The sequence below is a fragment of the Paralichthys olivaceus genome, chromosome 1, assembly GCF_024713975.1.
Source record: "Paralichthys olivaceus isolate ysfri-2021 chromosome 1, ASM2471397v2, whole genome shotgun sequence".
NCBI classification, from domain to species: domain Eukaryota; kingdom Metazoa; phylum Chordata; class Actinopteri; order Pleuronectiformes; family Paralichthyidae; genus Paralichthys; species Paralichthys olivaceus.
Window position 1 is genome coordinate 18,246,040 of NC_091093.1, and position 23,651 is coordinate 18,269,690.

A 23,651-nucleotide genomic window follows, 5' to 3' on the forward strand; every position below is an offset into this window, starting at 1 on the left:
CATTTGAACTAAGGACTATTTAATAATGAAATCAGCTGAAAGACTCTCTTGTGCATCGACTGTCTTTTCTCAGTGGTAGTAATAATGTTGTCTGTGACACACCCAATGGACTAATCGAAAGTCAAAGTTACAGTGTATAGAATTTTGTGATATCTAATCTTGCATGTTGCAGCTGAACACCCCTCACCCACCCACCCTCTCCTTCCAAAGTGAAAGAGAAACTGTGATAAAAACTCAAAAGGTGTTTAGTTTGTTCAGTCTGGACTAATGTAAATAACATGGCGTCCTCCGTAGAGAGGGTCCCCTCGATGTAAATATAAAGTATTTAAATATAAAGGGTCTTTTCTGGGGTAAAGAAAACTACAATTCATACAATTTAGATGAAACAAACTAGTGAAAACATCATGAGAATTATTCTACATAAAATGTCTGCCAATAGTTCCCTTTCACCTAAATCTTACACACTGGGCCTTTAATTGAAGGTAAATATCATCCACAGACAAGCTCTGTATGGTAGTAGGTTATAATTGAACTGTAACTATGTCCCGATGGAAAAAATCTAAGAGCAGCTTTAAAATTTTTGTTACAAGTGTGAAAAGACTGATCTCTTTATGGTTGTCTTATCAATCAGTGCCTGCTATCTGCAACATATGAAGATTCAAGTGTTCTGCAGCTTATGGATTTTTATATTTTTGATGTGCTTGGTCTTGTTTGAACCTGTTTCTCTGCATTCCCCAGAGGTGCTGTTTTGTCTCGAGACATAATGAAGGGACCATAAATACTCAGAGTTAATTATATATGAGGAAGACATTTCTTGCGTGCAAAGCTTATAGTAATAGTCATGAAGTGTCATCAACAGCTTCTGATTTATGTTTCCTTAACATTACTGATTGATGAAATTACTGGTTAGGAGTTAGTTAGTTAGAGTTTGTTTTGATTGAAGTTCAACTGCTTCCCTCAGGTCAACATGAACATTTTCAGCTTTTAATGGACACATGTGAATGTCATTTTGTTTGAATAGTACAAATACACTCAGAGTGCATACCTTTCCCAACCTTGGCCCAACGGTCCCCTTAAATTAAATCATAGCAATCAGTTCCTTACATGAGTTTCTTCATCAAGATCCATTAATCATTCGCTGGGAAAACAGTGAGAACGTTGAAAAACATTCTATCTCACAATGTTAAAGAAAGACATTTTTTATACCACATCTTTCCAACAAATTCAGTGGAAATCTTTATTTTCCAATAGTTTATTTGGAATTTTCTATGATTGAATGAACTGATCTGTTAACAGCTCTTATTTTCCACCATCGGTCTGAGAGTGCAGCTTTTTGTTCAGTCACTGATTCATTAATCATTTATCAGCTGGCTTCTGTAATCTCTACCTACCTTCACCTGAGGGCAAAGGTCGACCTGTGGGCAGCTATAAGCAAAAAGCAGCAGCATGTGGCTGTCAGCACAAGTACAACAACATGCTATGAACATGCTTCCTGTTTCCAGAACATCATTCACTGTGCAAGAGCCTATTTACAAGATTGATCTGTCATTGTCCCTGTGTGAGCTGTTGCCTTCTCAACTCAAAAATCATCACAACACATTCCAGTAAGACAGCCAGGATGTTCTTTTTTATTTCATGTTTCGATTTTTTGAATGAAAGTGATGCAGCACTTTAACAATAACTCTCCAGTCTTTTACCACATCTGTGCACATTTAAAATTGGAGCAAAGCACCAGAAACAAGACCCAGTAATACAGACATGAGGTCTTGAGATTAAGAGCACTTTAGGTTTGCTAGTGGCTAAAACAAATCTTCACCTTTTAAGTGGGAAGTTGTTAGAGAGTATTACAAATTATTTTGATAGCACAAATCCAGTATCAAAATAAATACCACAGATGAAGAACAGTGTCACACAAGTTGTTATCAACCCAGCCTTCCAATCTTTGATCGAAATGACATTATAAAACAAGCACACCGAGATCATGGATTTATTCTTCAAGTGACTTAATAAATTTGTCGTACGCAGCTTGATCCATGAGGTCGTCGAGTTCTCCAGGCTTCTCGATCGTCATCTTGATTAGCCACCCTGAAAGGTACGATTTTAAATTAACGCATTCTCACGAACCAGCTGTGACATTATTCTGGTTTGGCAGCTTGTCATCTGCATTGGCCACAAATTAACTGGCAGCAATTCCTGGAAACAACTATGACGAATGAACTGTTGCAGACTCTTACCCTCTTCAAAGCAGGCTTTATTCACGAGTGCAGGATTCTCCGTTAGCTCCTGGTTGATTTCAGTTACTTCTCCTGTCAGTGGTGAGTACAGCTCACTGGCAGCCTTCACACTCTCCAAAGCACCAAACTCCTCTGCAACACACACACAGACAGATGCCGGCGCATTAACATTTGAATAAAGAATCATTTTAACATTTGTTCCATGAAGTGGTTGTATTTCCTTAGTACGCAATTTTCCCAGGGGTGCATATAAACATACTCTTCATCTCACTACTGCCCTTAATTACTTAGAGAAAGGTGAAGCGAACTCCAAGCTCTTACCCATTTGTTCAAGTTTTTGGCCAACTTCAGGGAGTCCACAGTACACCACATCACCTAATGCTTCCTGCCATAGAACAAAGAGTATGAATTATAAACCCACTTTAAGGTTTATATAGAAGTCAGTAAAAGCAACAATGTAATCCAGACTTCAAGCATACATTTTAAAAGGACAAGGCCGCTGCTACTCTCATCTTTGTCAACTACTCCCATGAAAAGATCAAGAACAACTACATTTCCCATGTTTACGGAAATGAAGGGACATTATCTTGATTACCACTTAATGACCCTCCATTACATTAGGAAGTTATGAAAGACATGCTTTCATGTTATTGGGAAGGAAGAATTAAAGGAATATCACCTGGCACCAGTTACGCCCTATTATCTGCATTATGAGGCTATATTCATATAAGTGAACCAGTGGGAGTGGGTCGATTCAATTTGGACATTTGAATTTGAAGCTTTCCTGCACATGTGGAGACTAATGTGTGAAACACTGTGTTTATTAAGTGCACTCTGTTGAAGGATATAACAAATGTATTTATGTGCATGTCAGAAAACTGTATCCAATGTGGTTTGATTAATCTTACACATTACTGAACCGTAGCGTATGAGCACAGCATCTCTCGTTTTCGACTCATTCTGCTGTAGTCAAAAATGTGCACTTTAGAGCCAACAGGAAACCCCTCACTACTGACTTAGGTGATGAGCACTAAGAGATAATAAAAATGTTCAATGTTCAGACATTCATTTTTTTGCTAAAGAAACAAATGCAGGAAGTATAATCACTGAAAAACACTGAGGCAACAGCACTGGAGAAGACTGTACTGTACGTCTTTTAGCTCAGTTGAACTTTGTTCTCTGCGTAAATGCTGCATCTGCAAAATCCTGTGGCAGCTGGTCGTCTCCAACGCCTCTTACCTTGATTACACACTAATTCCTAGATATCTGAGTAAAATATGGATCATGTACACTGCCACCCACTTCATAAAGTCTAAAATCATTTGAGTTGAACATAAAAATGATGCTGTCTCAGATTTTTGGTGTGTTAGAGAACCGCACAGACTAAATTGTTCTTAAAAGTTTGCATTATAGTTCTATAATGCCCTGGGGAAAAAGAAACAAGTCAGTAGCCTGAGTTCTATAAAAACACCATTAAATATGTAGTCTACTCATGTACTGTTGTCTTTGCTCATTAGTCTTTAATATGTCCATTATTCTTCCTGGGTTGTGTTTATTTACAGTTCACCTTATTGAGATGCTGTGGGTGCACGTGGTCAGAGCTTTGTAGAGTTCACAATCACAAGCAGCGTCAATTGCAACACTTTGTTCAGAAATAATCACATCCACAGTTTGGTCAGTTCCTTTTGAACACAAGGACACATGGGATAACGAATATATAAAGAAGCAGTAAAAAAACTGCAAAGAGCACGTGCAGGGGAAATGCACAGTGTGGTAATAAGTATTATACCAATAAATGTTTGACAATACAAAAAACAATTAACAAAAACAAGATATTTGCGGTTTCCTTTTAAAATAAAGCAACAACCGATGCAGAAGACTAAGTGTCTCTTCTGTCTCTCCACCATCTTACATTAAATTATCCTCCAGTCCTACTGGCAGCACTTCTGAGCGGTCAGCAGCAGAGTTCAAATTATTTGCATTTTAAATTTCACTGCCTGTGTTGGTGCCAACACTGCGCGATATATGAAAACACTATTTATAAGTAAGTCTGTTTCTCTGTGAGCTGTATTAAAGTTGAAGATAAAAGATCACCAGCTTTCATTCGGCGCTTTGAAAGTCTATAGGTGAGCCAGTGCCCTTGACATTTTCTGCACATCACTGCACTCTGTCACTAATCAACTGTCTCCAACAATGGTAATAAAACAGTAAATTAGCCTGATACAGTATAGCTGCTGCAAGTGAGGACAAAGTGCAGTGGCCCGCTGCACACTGCAGGCGTGAGCATATCACTACTTCTATACTGCAGCCAGTGAACCTCTGAACCAAGTGTGTCATAAATCAATGGTGAGTAAACAGACGTACCTGAGCATAATTGCTGATACCAACTGTGCCGATGCCTCCTTCTACTTTCACCCACTCATGCTTATCTGTGAACTTTAGTGCTGTGGAGAGACAGAGAAGAGTCAGTATAGAACACATGGATTACTTCATGAGTGTAAGCATCATGAAACCGTGAATCACTAGGATGAAATTGGGGAAGTCTGTTCTTCCAAAAAGCACTTTACTGGCAGAGGCACCAAAGCTGAGGAGTAGACAGTTTCTTATGCAACACCATGCGTTGTCAGTTAGAAGTAGAACAAATGCAGTTTTCTAGTTCCATTAGAACAACCTCAAAAATCTTCAATTTTGGATCCTGACCCTCAGTGTTTGAACAGAGGAAATGAGTTGCAAAAATGGCTTTGATTCAAAGCCGACACTGTCGCACCCTGGGAAGAGTTGCCATGCCTCAACAATTTCCAGTGTTGTCATCAGAACATGGAGGAAATACAGGTTTGAACCAGATTGTGAGCCGTGCAAGATGTTGCTTCATGTCTTAATATGCTTGTGTCATGATTTAACTGGGTCAGAGCCTTTAAAAGCTGTGAGATCATACAACGTGAGGTCTGTGAGGAAGAATAAACCAATGAAAGCTACTTTGAGAAATCTGAAATCTTCAGGATCGTGGGTGACATGTTGTTTAATGAGCTGCTGCTTGTAGCTCGAGACTAATTGGTTTTTTCCGCTCGTTGATTAACATCCCCGTGTTTCCACTCCTGCTGGGACACACAACAAGGAAATACAGTCTCTCTGTAAACTCCAACACAACACGTGGCTGCTCTTCTCTCTCTGAACTGCGGCTCCAACTCTTTTCAAAACAAACCTTCCCCTGCCCTCCATGCTGCATTCCGGAGGGTTTCTTTTTTTTAGGTCCATCGCAGTGAGAACAGGAGTGCGTGCAGCTGAAGCCTGCGGTATTCTCTCTGTGTAATGTTCGATACCTGAGGTGAGGACCGCGGTGGAGCTCAGTGTGCGCGGGGAGTCGCTCCTCCACAGCAGCCGGGGGGCGCAGAGCTGCGCTGCGGGCGCCAGCTGAGGCAGCCTGGGGGAGAAGTTCGCAGAGAGGCGGCGCAGCGCTGTCCTCATCGCCATCTTCACCGGGAGTGAGTCCGCTGCTCAACCCGCTGCACCACACCACACCGCGGGGACGAGCACCAGTCCACCCAGTGCGCGCTCCCGCCGGGAAAAGGTCAATGTCAATGGAGGGGTGGGGGGGGGGGGGTCAGCTTTAAAACCCAATGTGACTTTATTCACTTTAAAATAACCACATGCACAGTGGTTGATTATCACAAAGTAGAAAATTCACTCATTACTCACCATTGTGCAGATGGAGGGGAGGGTCTGTTGGAGTTCAGGGGGAGCAACTTAAATAATTCCTAAAAGTTATTATATTTAAATAACTTGCTCCACAGCAACTTGAAGGTTAACCTGCACATTTATTCCAATTCAACCTAAAGGCCCCGGTGCTACAGAGACCGGTGGTTCTCCTTTTCTGCCCTAGTCTGACAAGGAGGAAATGTTTGAGGAGAGCAAGTCTCCTCGATCAAATCAGGATGCGTTGAGTGACTCGAAGAACTTTGTGATCGGCTTCTGCGAGGAGGTGAAAACTGCAGCTGAAAACTGATGAAACGTTTTACAGGTTGATCTTCAACACACCAGATGAACCAGATCTTTGAAAGTGATAGGGTAGAGCATATCAACTAAATCAGGGCACAAAGTGTAAGAATGGTCATTTTCCAAAACTTCAACTGCCCAGAGGACCTGAATTACAAACTCAAAGTGAGCCAGAACTGTGGCAGCCACTTAAAGTCACCCAACACCTGGAGGCCTAGAGAGGGGCTGACCTCCCAATAAAACACCTCAAGCTTACAGCGAGTTTTGCCACAGACACCAAACCTGAAAATGAGACTTCAAACCACATCAACATGCTGAGAGAGGAAGCAGAGACAAAAAAAAGGGCTGACTCAGCTGGAGCTGGGTTTGCAGGAGGAGACAGAGAGCCCAGAACATGGAGGAGGAGGTCGTATCCGCACAGATTGTGACAGAAGACACCTCCTACAACAACAGAGCCTGAGGAGAAAGAGACTGAATCACCGCTTGGTTCTATATGACTATGTTTTTTTCCTGCACTTAATACATACTGGCTGATTTTAAAAAAAGTTTATTAAAGAGTTTTGATGTTGATCCTTTTTTTGTGATGAACACACACAGGTTTGTGTAGTCATCCTTGTTAGGGCTTCACATTAACTACCCTTTATTGTGGACAGCCGAATCACAAACGTATCCCTAACCATAAAATATTCACATCTTACTGCTAAACTTTTACCAGGACCTCAAAAGTTATGTTTTACATCATTAGGATCAGGCTTTGTCCCTATGAGGTCTATTGTTCCGTACACACACACACACACACACACACACACACACACACACACACACACACACACACACAGGAATGTTAACAGCAGAATGTGTTACCGCCCTGGTCATATCTGTGGCATCTGTATTGTTTGCTGCTTCCTAAAGCTGCCTGTGTGAGAGTCAGTCATTCCATCTACTCAGTCAGCGTCTTAATGAGGGGATTATTTTTTGTTCTTTTGTCCTTGTCTAAGCCAACTCTAATAGTTAAATTTTGTCAAAGTTTTCACCTCTTTATAGTGACAAGTTATTTGATTTAAATCACAATCCAGGGTTCAGATTCTAGTTTATAGACTGGGATCAGAACAAGCTTTAACATTTAGCAATTTCTCAATAAACTCGGAGATCATAAATCAAGCTTTTTTAAAGGAGAGCCTAACTGCACCTATAGATACTGAGATCAATGTGTTTCAATCCTTCACTCCCTCTGTGAAGGTGTTTTTTCCCAACAGCCACTGTACTTTCACTTTCATTTAGGATATCCTGCAACACCATTAGGACCAGTTTAATCTGGTCTGTGCGATCTTAATATAGGAAGTGAGAGTCACAGGCAGAGAATGTCAAAGAAGTTCCACATGAACGTTAAAGCCAAGGTAAAATGTTTTTCCATTACAGGGGACATGAGTGTGAGTTTAGGTACCTTCAATTAATTACAGAACGGAAAGAAATTTATTCTAAGATATAATATGACAGGACACAAATAATTACATAAATCTTTTGTAATTCAATGTAAATAATTTGAAATTGTAAGTGGGCATATTACTGACTGTAAATGTTTAGTTATTCAGCTGCAGGGTCAGTGTGACTTTGCTCTCCCGGTGAAAGAGTCGGAGCATTTCTAGAAAGAGACTGAATTATCAGTTGTTTGTTCTGTAAACACACTGAAAAACATCACAAGAGCCTCAAATGTGTAGATTAACTTGCACTTTATTCAGATTTGTTTAAACTTTCTTGGAATTTAGATTTTGTGGAATATGACAAGTAAAAAGAGCAGAAGTGGTAAAAAACAGATGGTTATACTGAGAAAACTTTATTAGGAGCTTGAGCTTTGTTGTCATGTGATGTATCTAATCTGTGTATTAGGCAACAACAATCAAGCCCCATTTGAAGTATCTCTACATATATTTCATCCACGTCTGCATACTTCAGGTCACATGATAGCATTAACAGTCTGGATGACCATGACATAAGAATGTGTCCATGAAAGTTAGAAAGATATAAGAGGGAAAAAAAGTATTTAACTGACACAGGATGGTTTTCCTTAATAGCAACACTGTGACCTTTGACTACATTGATAAAACACAAAACCCTTAGATTCCACTGATGACCACAGTGAGATGAAGGCTTGATACTGACTCCTGCTCAGAGGTCATGTGAGGTCATGTCATTAGACAGACGTTCCCTCTGTGGGAGCTGATGTCTTATTGTCATCAGGCTTCATGGCGGGAAACAGCAGCACCTCCTGTGAAAAGACAGAACTGTCAGATTTGTTTTTTTGTTTTTTTTGCTTCTGAGGGAGAGGGGTAAATATATGCACATCAAGTATGACAATATCAATGAAAATCGCAGCGCTTGTACACTGACTTAAAGCCACTATTTATTTCAATTAGAGTCTGCTCTTTGTCACCAATCAGATCAGATATGATTCATATTTGAATCTGGGGGGAAAATACTTGTGCACTAGGATTTGTCCCACTGCTCCCGATGGAAAGGAGAGAACAAACAATAGCACAAAATACTACATTAGAGATTGGGTTAAGTTTTAATATGAAACCAATGGGAAATGCTGGAGTAAACTATCATGTCATGCCATTTTTTTCTGACAGACTGATACAACTTCATTTTCATTTTCTAGAACATAAAATAATCAATTAATCACTGTGACCAGCAAACTACAAAATAGAAAAATGTAGAGGAGACACAGTATAGTCATGGTATTATAGAGAAGCCAAAATAACATATCAACCATAGTGGCTAGCTGTAGTTCATTTTTTCTAAAATACTGGAGCATTTTAGACCCTATTTTACCAACTGTTCATCGTGTTACAGCGCTGAATGACCATCAACACACCAGTGAGGTTTAGCAAGCAACAGCAAGAAGCTTCAATCCATTACATGTGAATGGCCTGAGCTTTATTAGTGAATCTTTCTGCTAGTGCAGGGAAAGACGTGACGACTTTGGTGGTTGATGAGTGCACAAATCAAAATAGGTGTAATGTTTCCTTTAATAATGACCTAGATTTTCTTTTAGCCTTCACTAAGGCAATCGGATCAAAAATGCTAAGATTAGCATTTATTTTTAAAGACAATGACAAATAAGGACTTATTGAAAAAGTGACTGCACCATTCAGGATTGATACGACAGCTTTACCTTGATGTTGTTGGAGTCGGTCAGGAACATGGTGAGACGGTCGATGCCCATTCCCCAGCCAGCGGTTGGTGGCAGACCATACTCCAGTGCCGTGCAGAAGGTCTCATCGACAAACATGGCTTCATCATCACCCTCAGCTTTGGCCTGAAAAAGATTCAAGTCTTATTATTAGCATGCACTGGTGTACACACTCCCACTGCCACAGTAAGAAGCCTGAACCTTTAGATGGTTGGACGATGTATCAGGGTAGATGGGGGAAGGTTTTATCCTCACCTTGGCTTGCTGCTCAAACAGCTCCCTCTGTCTTATTGGATCATTCAACTCAGTGTAAGAGTTGCAGACTTCCTTCTTCATCACAAAGAGCTCAAAACGCTCCGTCAGGCCTTTCTGTGATCTGTGCCTGAAACAATGACAGGATTTCATGATGAACCGGAGCACTGCATTTTCAAAAGATAAAATACAAAGGTGAAATGAAGCGTTTCTCACCATTTTGCCAAGGGACTCATGATTTGAGGGTGATCACAGATGAATGTGGGATTGATGCACGTGACCTCAAGGTAATCTCCAACCAACTGCAGAGACAAACGTAATTGGTAAAGACTTTGAAGAAAAACAGAGAGAGAAAGCAACAAACTGTTCAACAGGTGGTGATCTTCACTATAGAGCACCTTGTCAAGGAGGCGGGCAGTGGTTCTGGGTGGAGGACATTCAACTCCTTTCTTGGCGCACAGTTCGTCAAAGAATTTACGCGTCTCTGGGGACAAAAGTGTGGAGGACAAAGAGGAATCAGATAAACTATTACTGAGGTGGGGTTTTTTCTACAGAATTAATAAAGCTGTGAAATAAAATCTATATGTGGAAGAGTGATGAAGAAAGAATACCACACATAAGAGGAAAAGAAAGACATATTCTAATCTCACTTTTCAGAGGTAGTTTTTTTATTTCATCCCTACGACTCTTACCGTCACTGTCGTAGCTGTCACTTGGAGGGAATTTGACTCCCATGATCTCCTCCAGGTTGTGTGTCATGCTCACTCTTCTGAATGGTGGAGTGAAGTCAATCTCATGGGCCTGACCCTCCGGACCATCAGGGTGATATGTCACCTTGTATCCTCCAGTGATGTGCTTCACCATTCCTGAAGCAAAGAGGGAGCCACTGAGGTGAGGAGAGCAGTTTTACTCTTTGCCAACAGCTCACATTTCCCGTAAATACCAAGTGTACCAAGAAACAGAGCTCTAAGAGAGGTTCACACAGTCAAAACGAAAGAGAAGCCATAGTTTCTCTTTTGTTTCACAGGGACCTCCTTTGGCTGAGATAACAATACCTCTGAGGCTCTGTGCTGCACTAGTCAAATTTTCAGTGTATCTGCACATTTTCCTGATGAAGGCGTTTGCCAGCTGAGAAGCTCATGGCAAGCTCCACACTGAATGCAGGTCATTGTAAAATACATTTTAAAAAAACCTAAAAACGTGCCGTGCTCTGTGCATTCAGGACATAGAGCATTCCTGACATGATTACAGGAGGCTGTGACAATCAGGGTCACATTCACTACTTACATTCCCCTTTAAACACACTCAGCAAGTCACCAACATACCAAATGTCAGCACCCCTGGAAAATACCAGTTCACTGGTGCTAAACTGCAGCCTGTGCTAGTGTTTTCACTTACCTGAGAGAAGTTTCTCTGTAATGTCCATCAAATCATAGTAATCTGCATAAGCCATATAGAATTCACAGGTGGTGAACTCTGGATTATGAGTCATATCGATGCCTTCGTTCCTGAACTGACGACCAATCTCATACACTCTGTCTATTCCACCAACCACAAGCATCTGCAGGAACAACATGAAGCACAGTATCGATATTTAGACATTTTGAGAAATGTAACAAGCCCAAACCCAGAAGGAATTCACTCAAATACATCAAATATTCCTTCTGGGAGTGATAACTGAGAAGGAAGACACAATATTTTACCTTGTGGTAGAGCTCAGGAGCAATCCTCATGAACAGGTTCATATCCAGCTCGTTGTGGTAAGTAACAAATGGACGAGCCACTGCTCCACCAGGAATAATGTTCATCATTGGTGTCTCAATCTAAAGGATTCAGAAAAGCACATTTTAATGATTTTAACTGACTCAAATGTTGAAATTGATTTTTTTTTATTTTTTTTACAAATTATTAGTGAGAGCATTCTTTTATAAAATCCAAATGTATTACAAATTCAATAAATATGTGAGTAAGTATTTTTTTCAACACAAGTGGAAAATATAGAGACTTGAACTTCCAGTGCAACAAATGATTAGTTGTGACATGATCAACAACTCAAACTGCTTCAGACTCAACGTCTTACCTCTAAAAATCCAAGCTCATCCAGGAATTTACGCAGGTATGTGATGATCTTGGCGCGAGTTATAAACTTCTGCCTCACATAGTCATTGAGGATCAGATCCAAATAGCGCTGGCGGAATCGTGTTTCCTTTGAGAGACAGATCGCATAGTAGTGAGAAAAGGAGTTTCAAAGTTGATTGTTGCAGTCGTAATGATGTTGATATTTTTTCCTCCATCAACACTGGCCGTTGTGACCAAATATGGATTTTCTTGAAGAAAACTTCAGTTAAATTTGGGAACCTTGCAAAAATCCTTAGCTTTAGTTTGGTGTTTTAACCATGTATGTAACCATGTAATCTTTAAGCACTGTGATACTTTATATAACTGCCCCTATGAGCTTTTTCTGTTAATGTTACTAGTGCCTCATGAGAACACGTTTCTTCTTTCTCTTCTTAGTAGAGAAAGAAGAACTATGTCCTCATTTGAGAGTAAAAGTTCCTGAAAAACGATTCTGGTAGCATTGCACCAGATAAACTGGAACCTTCCCCATGCTTGCTGGCTGAATATGTTGTATACTGCCCAGCACTAGTTATAACAATATAATAGATATAATCAACACAGTTCAACAAGTACAATTTTCAGTGTAAGACTTTCACAATGCAAATGCTTAAAAAAAAGTAGTCACTGCCCTACATGCAAAGAAACTTTAAAGACGTGAGAACTAATGCTTTTACTTTGTATTAATTCATATAATTTTATCCAGAATGAAATATCTAAATGTGGAATTTACAGAAACGTATGATTGTGTTGCTGTCAGGAAGAGAGGCGCGTTAAGACGTCTCTCGCTGACATGGAGTGTCTCATCACGTCAGACATTACCTTGTCTTTGAGGCCGAAGTGGAGATGGGGCAGCATGTGCAAACAAGGAGACAGCAGGGTCAGCTCGATGGGAATGATGCTCAACTCCCCTTTTTTAGTCTTCCCTGGGTTGCCATGGACACCGATGATGTCACCACGGCGGAGTTTGTTGTTGATGGCCACAAAGGCTTCCTCAGACTTATAGTTTCTGACAACGGCAAAACAAGACACAGTTCAGAAAACAAACTCACTGTACTCATAAGTATCCAAATGAATCTGCATTCGTTAGCTGTCAGAATGCCTCTAAATATCACCTCACGTTGCTTAATGCCAATAAACAACATCCGCATTTATCTTGACAGTTTGGGCGTGTGACCAATCAAACTGTATTCAATCCAATTTATTGTTGAAATTAGCAAAAAATATGCGGTGAATCTACTGAACTGTGAACAGACCATTGTTACACCTGAAAATACCATCTACAGAACAGCAAATATAAAGTATGCTTTTTACATTGGCCGTCAATCAGTACCTTGAGTTTGCCATAACCTGCAGCTTGACGCCTTCGCCTCGCAGGTCATAGAAGATCAGCTTGGCCCCAGACTCCCTCTTGGCATGGACGCGACCTGAAAAATAATATGTTAAGTGGCTCTACTGCTGAATTACAATAGCAGTATAAATTAACTAATACGTTTATGATCATAAAATATGTCTGGTACCTGTCACTTTGAGAGTAACATCTGTCAGCTGGTCTCCCGGCTGTAGATGATTGTATTTCTCAATGAACTCTGTGAGTGACAGGTCTACATGGTACTTGTGTGGGTACGGGTCCTCAGCTGTGCCCTTCAGTTCCTGGATGGCCTGGGTGCGGATCTTGAAGTATTGCTGCAAAAGAGGAAAATGCATTTGATTGAAACCGAAACAGAAGGAGGTTTAATAAGTAAAAGTGTAATCATGGTTCAAAAAAACTCACATTTGGGTCGAGAGACTCCTCATCCAGCCGACAGCTGTTTTGCTCTGCCTGGTCATTGGATTCTTTCTTTTGCTGCACCTGCTCTTTGACCTTGGCATCTTTCTCAGCTGCCTTCTTCTCAGCTTTCATTCGTCTCTTCAGCTCACTGACAGAAAAGTGAGGAGGAATCAAAATATTACATTTTTGCTGTTGATGACATAACTACAGATGAAAGGTAATGGACATTCAAACTGGTGAACACGACACACAAATGATTTCCCACATAATCACGCTGTACATTTTGTTTTCAGGGATGAGCACAATCTAGTCAGAACAGAGACGCAAAACAAATAATCATGCAGACAGGGGAGGGGAACCACATTTGCTCTGATGACAAAAGGTTGGTTGTTTTTCCCATGGGAATGAAAAAGCCACCAACCTTTTGTCACCTCTCGATCGGTTCCCGTAAAATTGGGCCGGGACCGCAGCTGTACGTGGGGACGCACATTTTAACCACTGTTCCCTGACCCCACAGGCCCGAGACAGCTGCTGCCTGGCTGCCCTGACCAGGTACAGCATGCTGAGCTATCACAGTCAGCAGCAGGCAGACCTGAGAAAATAGACATAAGCCGTTTTCAGACATGAACTATAGAAAATATCAGCAAAATTGGGTCCCGATTTGTCTTTCACACTCAGACGTGTTGACATAAGCAAAGACATCTCTGGAACATTCAGGTGAAGGGTGGCACAGCATGCAGGAGGCAGGCCGTAATTTATTAACTCTGCTGAGGAGATCCTGTGTTTTTGTTTACATAATATCGACACTGTTGTCAGCCCTTAAAACCAAAGTCTCTGTTGACATCTTTGTCTGTCTTCAATTTGTACCACATCTTGTTTTAATCCTGAGATAGTTGTATTCTTTTAGTTTTTTCATTTTTGCTTCTGTTGTGTGTTTGAAACATCACTAGCTAGTGGTGAATCTTCCAGAGAATCTCCTGCTGTGTTCTCACATTGGCTCCTCCGGATATTATCCAGAGTTTTTTACTCAGAGGCTGGAAAGAGAAAGTCCAGAGCCTTTGACTCAGACACTTGCATCCTCACATACAGCCCCTCCGGATAATATCAGAAGATTTTCTGGAGTTCATGTCTGAAAGTGGCTACATTTTCTAGTAGAGGATGTCTTAAGACAAACAGGAAACACTGATGGGGGGAAACGGAACTCAGACCAAGACTTAATGAGGCCGAGAGAAAAGGCAGCAGATTTTATATTAAGAAACTGGTTGAAGATTGACTTAAAGGTCCAGTGTGTAAGATTTAGGTGAAAGGGATCTATTGGCAGACATTTAATGTAGAATAATTCTCATGATGTTTTCACTAGTTTGTTTCATCTAAATTGTATGAATTGTAGTTTTCTTTACCCCAGAAAAGATCCTTTATATTTAAATACTTTATATTTACATCGAGGGGACCCTCTCTACGGAGGATGCCATGTTATTTACATTAGTCCAGACTGGACAAACTAAACACCTTTTGAGTTTTTATCAAGGGCTACCACAGTTTCTCTTTCACTTTGGAAGGAGAGGGTGGGTGGGTGAGGGGTATTCAGCTGCAACATGCAAGATTAGATATCACAAAATTCTATACACTGTAACTTTGACTTTCGATTAGTCCATTGGGTGTGTCACAGACAACATTAATACTACCACTGAGAAAAGACAGTCAATGCACAAGAGAGCCTTTCAGCTGATTTCAGTATTAAATAGTCCTTAGTTCAAATGAGATATGATATCTTTGATTTGATTACGTTTGTTATTTTTCTTTACTTTGTGTGCTCTCATGTTATTTGGGTGTATTTATTCGCTCAACCTGAGACAGAACGATTTTATCTAGAAATCAAAAACGTGACTTTATAGTTTGCATTGTATTTTAATAATTAGAAAAAAAATCAAAGCTGGAGAAAATGGAAGAATTGCTGGGACGCTCAATATGAAATATAACTACAGCAAAACATCCACATTTCTACAGATGACACGTTCAAATTAAAATAAAACAGACGAATCCGAAATCAATGTGCGGAAGACATTTTTTTCTAACATGCATTTTGGATCTTGTAGTTTTTCTGTTTGATAAAACGCACGAGCACGAACGGCTCCAGCTCACACTCAGGAATACAACTACCAGAGGCAAAACCGAACTGAATCACGGGATGTGTAGGCTTCTCTCTCGGCTTCATATGGATCCCGACTTCACTGGAGCCTGATGTAACATGGAGTCACGTCGCACAGCCACGTTTTAAACACTCACACGTGCGGAGGCTGCGGGCGACTTCACCTAACAGAGAGTGGCGGTGGAGGAAGGATTCAATATGACGGTAGAGAAACAGACGCTTACTTTTTGCTGAGTTTGTCTCCGTCCGCCGCTGTCACGTCGGCCATGTTTCACTGTGCGCCTGGAGGAAAGATCGGAGGACGAGCGCGCGCTGCAAACACGCGAGAAGTGGATGGTGCGTTTGAGGGACTGTCGGAAATGAGCCCGAGACAAAAGTTGGGTTTCTTCTTCTTCTTCTTTTAGGGCGGTTTGCATCCTGCTTATGGGCTCATTACCGCCACCTTCTGATTGTTGATCAGAAAATAGACTCAATCTAAATAAATACAATTAAAATAATAATTATTATATCTTATATTATTATATATTATATATATAAAACACACTTTAACATGTAGTTTACTAAATCCTTGATCCTACTTTACACCCTACTCCTACTGTAAAAACCCTATAAGTCTGTCACCCAAACATCTATTTCCATTTAATAGCCAAATCCCCAAGGTACACAACCGAGGATATGTCCCGAACATCAGCTGGTGGTCACTAACATCTGCTAACACCTGCTGGTGGTCACTAACTTCCGCTAACACCTGCTGGTGGTCACTAACTTCCGCTAACACCTGCTGGTGGTCACTAACTTCCGCTAACACCTGCTGGTGGTCACTAACATCTGCTGGTGGTCACTAACATCCGCTAACACCTGCTGGTGGTCACTAACTTCCGCTAACACCTGCTGGTGGTCACTAACACCTGCTGGTGGTCACTAACTTCCGCTAACACCTGCTGGTGGTCACTAACTTCCGCTAACACCTGCTGGTGGTCACTAACACCTGCTGGTGGTCACTAACTTCCGCTAACACCTGCTGGTGGTCACTAACACCTGCTGGTGGTCACTAACTTCCGCTAACACCTGCTGGTGGTCACTAACTTCCGCTAACACCTGCTGGTGGTCACTAACACCTGCTGGTGGTCACTAACTTCCGCTAACACCTGCTGGTGGTCACTAACTTCCGCTAACACCTGCTGGTGGTCACTAACACCTGCTGGTGGTCACTAACATCCGCTAACATCAGCTGGTGGTCACTAACATCTGCTATCACCTGCTGGTGGTCACTAACATCAGCTGGTGGTCACTAACATCTGCTAACATCTGCTGGTGGTCACTAACATCAGCTGGTGGTCACTAATATCCGCTAACACCTGCTGGTGGTCACTAACATCTGCTAACACCTGCTGGTGGTCACTAACATCAGCTGGTGGTCACTAACATCTGCTAACACCTGCTGGTGGTCACTAACATCAGCTGGTGGTCACTAATATCCGCTAACACCTGCTGGTGGTCACTAACATCTGCTAACACCTGCTGGTGGTCACTAACATCTGCTGGTGGTCACTAACATCTGCTGGTGGTCACTAACATCTGCTGGTGGTCACTAACACCTGCTGGTGGTCACTAACATCTGCTGGTGGTCACTAACATCTGCTGGTGGTAGGCATTAATTGGTGCGGTAGAACGTACAAGGGATATTCTCCATCTTGTCCTATGTTCTAAAATGGGAAAGAGTATAGTTTAATTCAATTCAATTCAATTTTATTTGTATAGCGCCTAATCATAACATACATTATCTCAAGGCACTTTACATAGTAGGTCAAGACCTTAAAATCGTATTAATATAGAGAAACCCAACAGTTCTCACAATGCAAGAACTTTGGCCACTGTGGAGAGAAAAACTCCCTCATGAACAGGGAGAAACCTCTAGAACCAGGCTCAATGTGGGCGGTTATCTGCCTAGACTGGTTGGGGTGAGCAAAGAAAAAGGGGAGGAGAGGAGAGATGGGTGGAAAAGAGAGGAGAGAAGAGATAGTTCAAAAAGGCATAGAAGTAATGATGTCTGATCTACTGAGTGGGCCACATGGCTTTTATAGTACTGACATACAAGCCAGATTGACCATGGTTCACCCTCAAGTTAAGCCTGTATCGATGATTCCGAGGTCAAAACACTTCATGACAACCGAAGTCATAACATCTACTGGTGGCTGATAACACCTGGGTTTTTCAACATCTTGTCCTATATTCTAAATAGAATAATAGAAGAAAAAAACCATGTATCCCTTAAAAATGCTACTAGTACCCTCACCTGTTATCTGTCCTCCATACTCAGTATTCCTCCTATCATGAGACCCCTAATTCCCTGAGACCCCTCCTCATTATACCCTCTGTGTCCCATACCTCCTACAACTCATAACCACATGCTCCACCAATTCCTGTTCCTTACACTCCGCACACAAGCCTGTCCTGGGTTTCCCTATCATTCCAAGTGTTTTGACAATGCCTTGACCTTAAATGGATGGTTCACCCAAATAAATCCACTCATTATCTTCTAACCACTATGCCAATGGAAACCTCAGTAAGGTATTTGATTCCACGAAACACCTTTGGAGTTTCAGCGGTAAAAAAAGTTGCAAGACCTTTCATTAAGAGGAATTCACTTACTGCACTGGCAGCCACGTTTGCATGTTCAGAATTTGACATTTAATATTTTCAGACGTCGGATAGATAAAAAAACATTGAATTATTCTATTTAACAAGATTTGGGGACTTGCTTATTTGAAGGACAGACAAGCTGGAAAGAAGTTACGTTTTCTGATTACACACATTTTGTTTGTTGGTAGAAGGCACAGTCAGGTCCTCTTCTGCAGTAAATCATGAAATAAAAACTCAAAGGCCAAACATTGAACGTGTATATGTTTAATAGAGATAGCAGCAAGTTTACAAAAGTGTATTTGCAAGAGAAAAAAACAAATGTCCCAACAAAAGCCAAATATATAGAAAGATTTTTTTCTCCCCAGGGTGATTATCAGACGATTGTTCACATTTTTAGAAACAAAAAGACTAAATTTCCCCCTCGTTATTTCCAGGACTAAAAGAAGCTGTTTACTGGTAAAGTGGTTCTCTTGTGTTAAGGGAATGGACTTTAACGATATTACAGAGATCTGGAAAAGGCACATTTTTGGAAAATTATAATGTCAGACTCAGAACAAAGTCGGGATAAATTACATTGAATATTGTTTTGCAGAATGTGTAGTTAAATTACACAAAACTATCATGCATTGATGCTATTGGTCAGAATAAGAATATATGATATCTCCAAGGCCCTGAGAGAAATCATAAAGACAAGGAACCACTACACCAATAAACAACAGGCCTGGATATAACAAACCACCACATTCACCTTATTAGAAACAATGTAATAAAAAATACAATTAGTGACCTTTGAATCAAAAAAGAAAGAAAAGAACATCAATGTTGAAAAGAGAAATTTAAATTTCAACTGACTGAAAGATTTCTAATCGGTTTCAGGTGGCACTTAAAGCATCAGAAAACATTTCAACAAGCAACATAAATAATAGAAAGAACATCTATTTTGGTTTCTCAGGAGAGGCCATATATAGAAAAATATATATTCAAAAACTAACAGATCTACATTTACAGTATATTAGCTGCATAGCAGTTTCAGAGAAAAAGTTTGTCTGCATCTAGGTCGTGTAACATAAATGCAAAGGATACTTCAGTACAAACAAATAAGATGCATGACAGGAATTGCACAACACATGTAACAACCACAACCACATTTATCTGGTCACTGCTGTTGAGCATTTAAAGCACACTTAAAGTCTTATGGCTTAAAACATTCTAGTTAATGAGGACTAATCGTCACCGGCCTACGGGGGCAAGCGGCTTGTTAAACAGACAACGGTAAAACATCTGGTCGATACTACAACATCTCCTCAAGGCACATGTACAGCTTATATTTGTGTCTAAAGTGACATGTTAGGAAAAAAAAACCTGTGATAGCAAACTCAGTTTGTTGGTATTAAATGAACTGGTAATGTTAATAACAAGCCCCGTCTTGTTCTATTGCAGGAAAACAGTGAATGTTAGTTTGTAGCTTCTTGGAAAAAGTGAGAACTTTTATCAACAATCCTGCTCTTTTACATACAATTAGTAAAGACTGTATGAAGAGTAACACTCGTGTATTTCTGATCTACAGTTACATTGTAAATAAACAAATGAGGAAACTGTAATTACAAAAAAGTAATTACCTCCCCAGTGTGTGTACAAAAGAACATCCTGGAACTTAAGCGAAGCATTTACAGCCACGCTTTATAATCACATTTAGAATTATAGTCATAGTAAAAATACTGAAATTTGTTGGTCCTATTTTTTTTAAACTTTTGAAGTTCGGTGCAATTTTTCTCTGCTTTTAACTTTAAACACAACTTAAGGGCCAATTAAAAGTCTCGAACATACACATGATATGATATGTTCATTAAGTTGTATACTGATTCACAAAGGAGCAACTGTGCATAGGAATGTATATCATTCAGAGTGTGGGGGCTCATCAGTACATTGAGAACTATGATTACGGGAAACAATTTAGATAATAACCAACACACAAATAAATTAGATTCTCCAAAACGAGGAACAGGTACTAGAAAAAAACTAACTGTAAAACAAACAAAAACAAATAAAATCATAAATATTCAACACTGGAGATCTCAATTTTTCTACTTCACAAGTTGAAGAAAGCCAATCACAGATAGCTCTTTTCTCCAAAGTCAGGTTTCCTTCAGGAGTAGGGTCCCTTTAAAAAACACCATCTAACTGCTCAAACCAACACACTGTAGTTCCACAAATCACATTGGTCAAGTCACAAAAACACGCTGATTGAAAAGTGTATAAAATGTAACTGTGTTTATGAGTTTCTGACAAACTGTACAGAGACAAACAAGACAATGCATTAAACTGAGCCAATTCTGTCATCAGCAGAGACCAGCCCCTTGTTCATGCACACACGTACAGTAAAACCACATACGACACAAAAACACAATAAACAGAGAGAAAGAAGTGACGTCAATGAAATCTGTATCTTTAGGAGGGAAAAGAATAGGCTGTCTATGATTTTCTAATAAGTTTAATTGCAAGTAGGAAAAAATAAAAGCAAACACAAACTCATGAGCCATAAAACTGGCCTGTCATCAGGATTCATGCAAAGCAGTATTGGAGTCATACTTTGGTCCTGAGGCCACAGGCCAACATTAAATCTGTAGATGAGTTTCCAATTAAAGGAAAACATAAAAAAGGGCTCTGTTACTGCATGTTAATACGTTGATCCAGGTGAGAAACATAATGTACAGTTGTAGCCGACAAACGACAACATTCAACTAAATCCATCACTTGAATAAAACGGCTCGTTTAAGAATACTACTCCAGTTCGTGCGTTCCTGACGCAAAATGACTCTACAACACAAATCCATCCTACCCTTAAGACAAAAACATAATATTAATATACTGTATTACATTCTACTCTCTCTCTACTGTAGATGCATGTAATTAAATAAGTCGAGTGAAATCACAGCATTTGAATAAAAATGTCTTGAACCACATCTTTCCTCATTTGTCCAGATTTTCTAAGCACTTTTCTTTTCTCCGGATATAAATAACGCACTTAGTTTTGGGAATGAAAAGTAGTAGTTGTAACATGGCTGGAAATGAGATGTTAAATTTAACTGTATGATATAATATCTCAAAACTAAATTCTAGTGGAAATATGTTTGTTGAGTTTGCTCGACTACATGAGCGTTGCCATGCAAACACATGGGAAATGTATCTTGTTCACTGTAAACAATGAGGAAGAGGTGGCTGAGATTTTTTAAAAAAAAGGAAAGCCACCTCTCGTGGGACTGTAGTGTACCCTGGATGAGTTAAGTCGTCACAGCATCATAAAGTGCTGAATATACATGTAAAAAAAGCAAACAAACACATCAGCCATTATTTGTTACATTTCTACCACTACACTTTCTTAAAAGAGTTATTTCTTCCTAATGTATTCAAAGGAGACTAAGCTGTAAATAGTATCAAACTGACACAGTTTGGTTTTGATGAATACAGACTAAATGTTAGCCTGTTCATTTATACTACATTACAAAGTGCTATGTGTACACTGTGGTGACGGCAAAATATCTAATATAGAAAGATATGCTTTAGAGCAGGTGAGGATCGTGTTACTGATCGCTACTTGCTCTATGACAAAGATTCTTTTTTTTATTACTGTACCAAACAGGCCTAAACTTTATTATTTGGGTTTTTTGTTTTTAAAGTTCTTAGACACAGACTGAGGGCAGTTTCTGTCTATATCATATCATCAATGAAAACCTACGTCACTTTGTGGCCTCAGAAACAGCTACAGTGAACTCATTCATATCATCAGGTGTGAGCTAGCTGCTGCAACATTGAAATAATAAGCATCCACATACATGACACACACATGTTTATGACTACACATCACATAAGACAAGAAATGTTTCTATTCGTTTTCTACTTCTCAGTTTCCTTTCTCCGCTCTTCCCCTCTCACCTTCTCTTCACTTTCCGCACTGTCGGGAATATTTCAAATTTCAAACCCCCGTCAACAGCGATTATATCTTCGACATCTATGATGTATTCAACCGTTCATACCACAGTCCTTCCAAACATTCCTGCCGTACCACGCGCTTCACCCTCTATCCAACAACAACAAAACTACGAAAGAAGTATTAAAGGGAACACTATTCACGGGAACCACCGGACACTTTGGAGAACACTTTAGAAAAACACCATGACAACCAAACAACACGACTCACAATCTACATATATATATGATATTAACAAAAATTCACAAGATATATGAACGAAAATTTGGCCTAAATTTCACCTCCCTCATCATCCATCATCAGACAGCTATGACAAATGTTCTCACAGTTCTCATCTACAGTCCACCTCAGTTTTCACATGCATGTTTTAACATTGGGGAGTCAGTCAGTCTTTAAAGAGATATTCGCCTCTCTTGGTCAAACTGCTCGGCCAAGAAAGTCCAACACAAATTTCTAGTTCACTATCTTCGTTAATTTCTCCAGTTTGATTTTAAGCAACGTATTCTGCCATAGCCATGACAATGTTGAGCTCACCTTCACAGTTTTTTTCCTAATGAAGACTAAATTATGTGTGAGTAGGCTAGAGAAATATTTGGTGACGAACATCATGCACAGTTTGTCAAAACAAATTCAAATGCGTTTACCTGTGTGTCATTTTCAATACATAATATCAGTAAAAGAATAATGTAGGGAAGTTAATATGAACGACTTAAGTTGCTGCCGGATTCCTGCAGGCTGACCAGCAGGTCGTCGATCTTTTCCATGTTCTGCGATGCGGACATGCTGTTCTGCACAGTCCCAGACTGAGACAGGGACTGATTGAGTAGAGACTGGATACGAGCATCACTCTCTCTTTGGTTCTGACCAGACTGGCTGATGGCTATGATCTGATCCGACAGTGTGTTTCCAGGAGTATTCATCAACTGGCCACATCCTGTGAGGAAGCACAAACAGTTGGGTGAGACAAAGAGAGTAAATGACCATGAAAAAAAGAAATATTTTGATGTGACCCGTAGTTCACATCTATTTCATTAAGAAAAATCATGGATCATTCATGTTTAGTCTTTTGTTTAGACAAAAAATGTATTCGGGAATAAATTGTTGAATTATTCCTCTAAAGGACAATTGTTGATTATATTTAATTCTTGCCACATTAGACGACCTAACCTTGCTTTTCAAAAAGGTATGAAAAATGATTTACTTTGAAGAGGGCGGAAGTAAGATAAATAATTATTTATAAACAATATGATAATAACCAGCAATAAGCAGGTAACTAAGAAAGAAAGAAAGAAAATGTGCCAAAAAATATTTAT

General features: G+C 40.0%; 3 protein-coding genes across 7 annotated transcripts in view; all 3 read right to left on the reverse strand.

Moving 5' to 3' along the window:
* Positions 1 to 1,599: 1,599 nt before the first annotated feature.
* On the reverse strand, positions 1,600 to 6,793 carry gcshb (glycine cleavage system protein H (aminomethyl carrier), b). Of its 3 annotated transcripts, none has more exons than XM_069528996.1 (6): positions 5,931 to 6,793; positions 5,555 to 5,737; positions 4,599 to 4,678; positions 2,556 to 2,619; positions 2,235 to 2,366; positions 1,600 to 2,085 (listed from the first exon to the last, which is right to left on the reverse strand). In XM_069528996.1, exons 2-6 carry the CDS (start codon positions 5,703 to 5,705, stop codon positions 1,988 to 1,990), a joined length of 525 nt encoding a protein of 174 aa, XP_069385097.1. In that variant the 5' UTR covers positions 5,706 to 5,737; positions 5,931 to 6,793; the 3' UTR covers positions 1,600 to 1,987. The 3 variants fall into 3 exon arrangements, with proteins under 3 accessions (XP_069385097.1, XP_069385093.1, XP_019954214.1); XM_069528992.1 differs by having other exon boundaries at positions 5,555 to 5,786; XM_020098655.2 differs by lacking the exon at positions 5,931 to 6,793 and having other exon boundaries at positions 5,555 to 5,834.
* Positions 6,794 to 7,940: 1,147 nt separating this feature from the next.
* kars1 (lysyl-tRNA synthetase 1) lies at positions 7,941 to 16,120 on the reverse strand. 2 transcript variants are annotated; one of them, XM_020098933.2, is made up of 15 exons: positions 15,932 to 16,120; positions 13,980 to 14,150; positions 13,562 to 13,706; positions 13,308 to 13,473; positions 13,121 to 13,214; positions 12,610 to 12,796; positions 11,753 to 11,878; positions 11,376 to 11,495; positions 11,071 to 11,233; positions 10,365 to 10,538; positions 10,071 to 10,156; positions 9,889 to 9,974; positions 9,676 to 9,802; positions 9,403 to 9,546; positions 7,941 to 8,493 (listed from the first exon to the last, which is right to left on the reverse strand). In XM_020098933.2, exons 2-15 carry the CDS (start codon positions 14,117 to 14,119, stop codon positions 8,419 to 8,421), a joined length of 1,833 nt encoding a protein of 610 aa, XP_019954492.2. In that variant the 5' UTR covers positions 14,120 to 14,150; positions 15,932 to 16,120; the 3' UTR covers positions 7,941 to 8,418. The 2 variants fall into 2 exon arrangements, with proteins under 2 accessions (XP_019954492.2, XP_019954493.2); XM_020098934.2 differs by lacking the exon at positions 13,980 to 14,150 and having other exon boundaries at positions 15,932 to 16,116.
* Positions 16,121 to 18,598: 2,478 nt separating this feature from the next.
* nfat5b (nuclear factor of activated T cells 5b) overlaps positions 18,599 to 23,651 on the reverse strand; it is a 32,357-nt gene continuing 27,304 nt past the window's right edge. For both annotated transcript variants that reach the window (XM_020098913.2, XM_020098914.2), the window contains exon 13: positions 18,599 to 23,272. In XM_020098913.2, coding sequence (XP_019954472.2) covers positions 23,034 to 23,272 — 239 coding nt within the window. In that variant the 3' untranslated portion in view covers positions 18,599 to 23,033. The remainder of the gene's footprint in view (positions 23,273 to 23,651) is intronic.

Excerpts from the sequence above, each read along its gene's own strand:
- kars1 (XM_020098933.2), bottom strand. The coding sequence starts at position 14,119 with ATGCTGTACCTGGTCAGGGCAGCCAGGCAGCAGCTGTCTCGGGCCTGT. Across the intron at positions 11,879-12,609 it reads ACTTCGGCCTCAAAGACAAG|GAAACACGATTCCGCCAGCG; the intron begins GTAATGTCTGAC and ends TGTCTCTCAAAG. Across the intron at positions 9,975-10,070 it reads CTGCCCGCCTCCTTGACAAG|TTGGTTGGAGATTACCTTGA; the intron begins GTGCTCTATAGT and ends TTGTCTCTGCAG.
- gcshb (XM_069528996.1), bottom strand. The coding sequence starts at position 5,705 with ATGGCGATGAGGACAGCGCTGCGCCGCCTCTCTGCGAACTTCTCCCCC. Across the intron at positions 2,620-4,598 it reads GTATCAGCAATTATGCTCAG|GAAGCATTAGGTGATGTGGT; the intron begins GTACGTCTGTTT and ends GTTCTATGGCAG. Across the intron at positions 2,367-2,555 it reads CCAAAAACTTGAACAAATGG|AGGAGTTTGGTGCTTTGGAG; the intron begins GTAAGAGCTTGG and ends TGTGTGTTGCAG.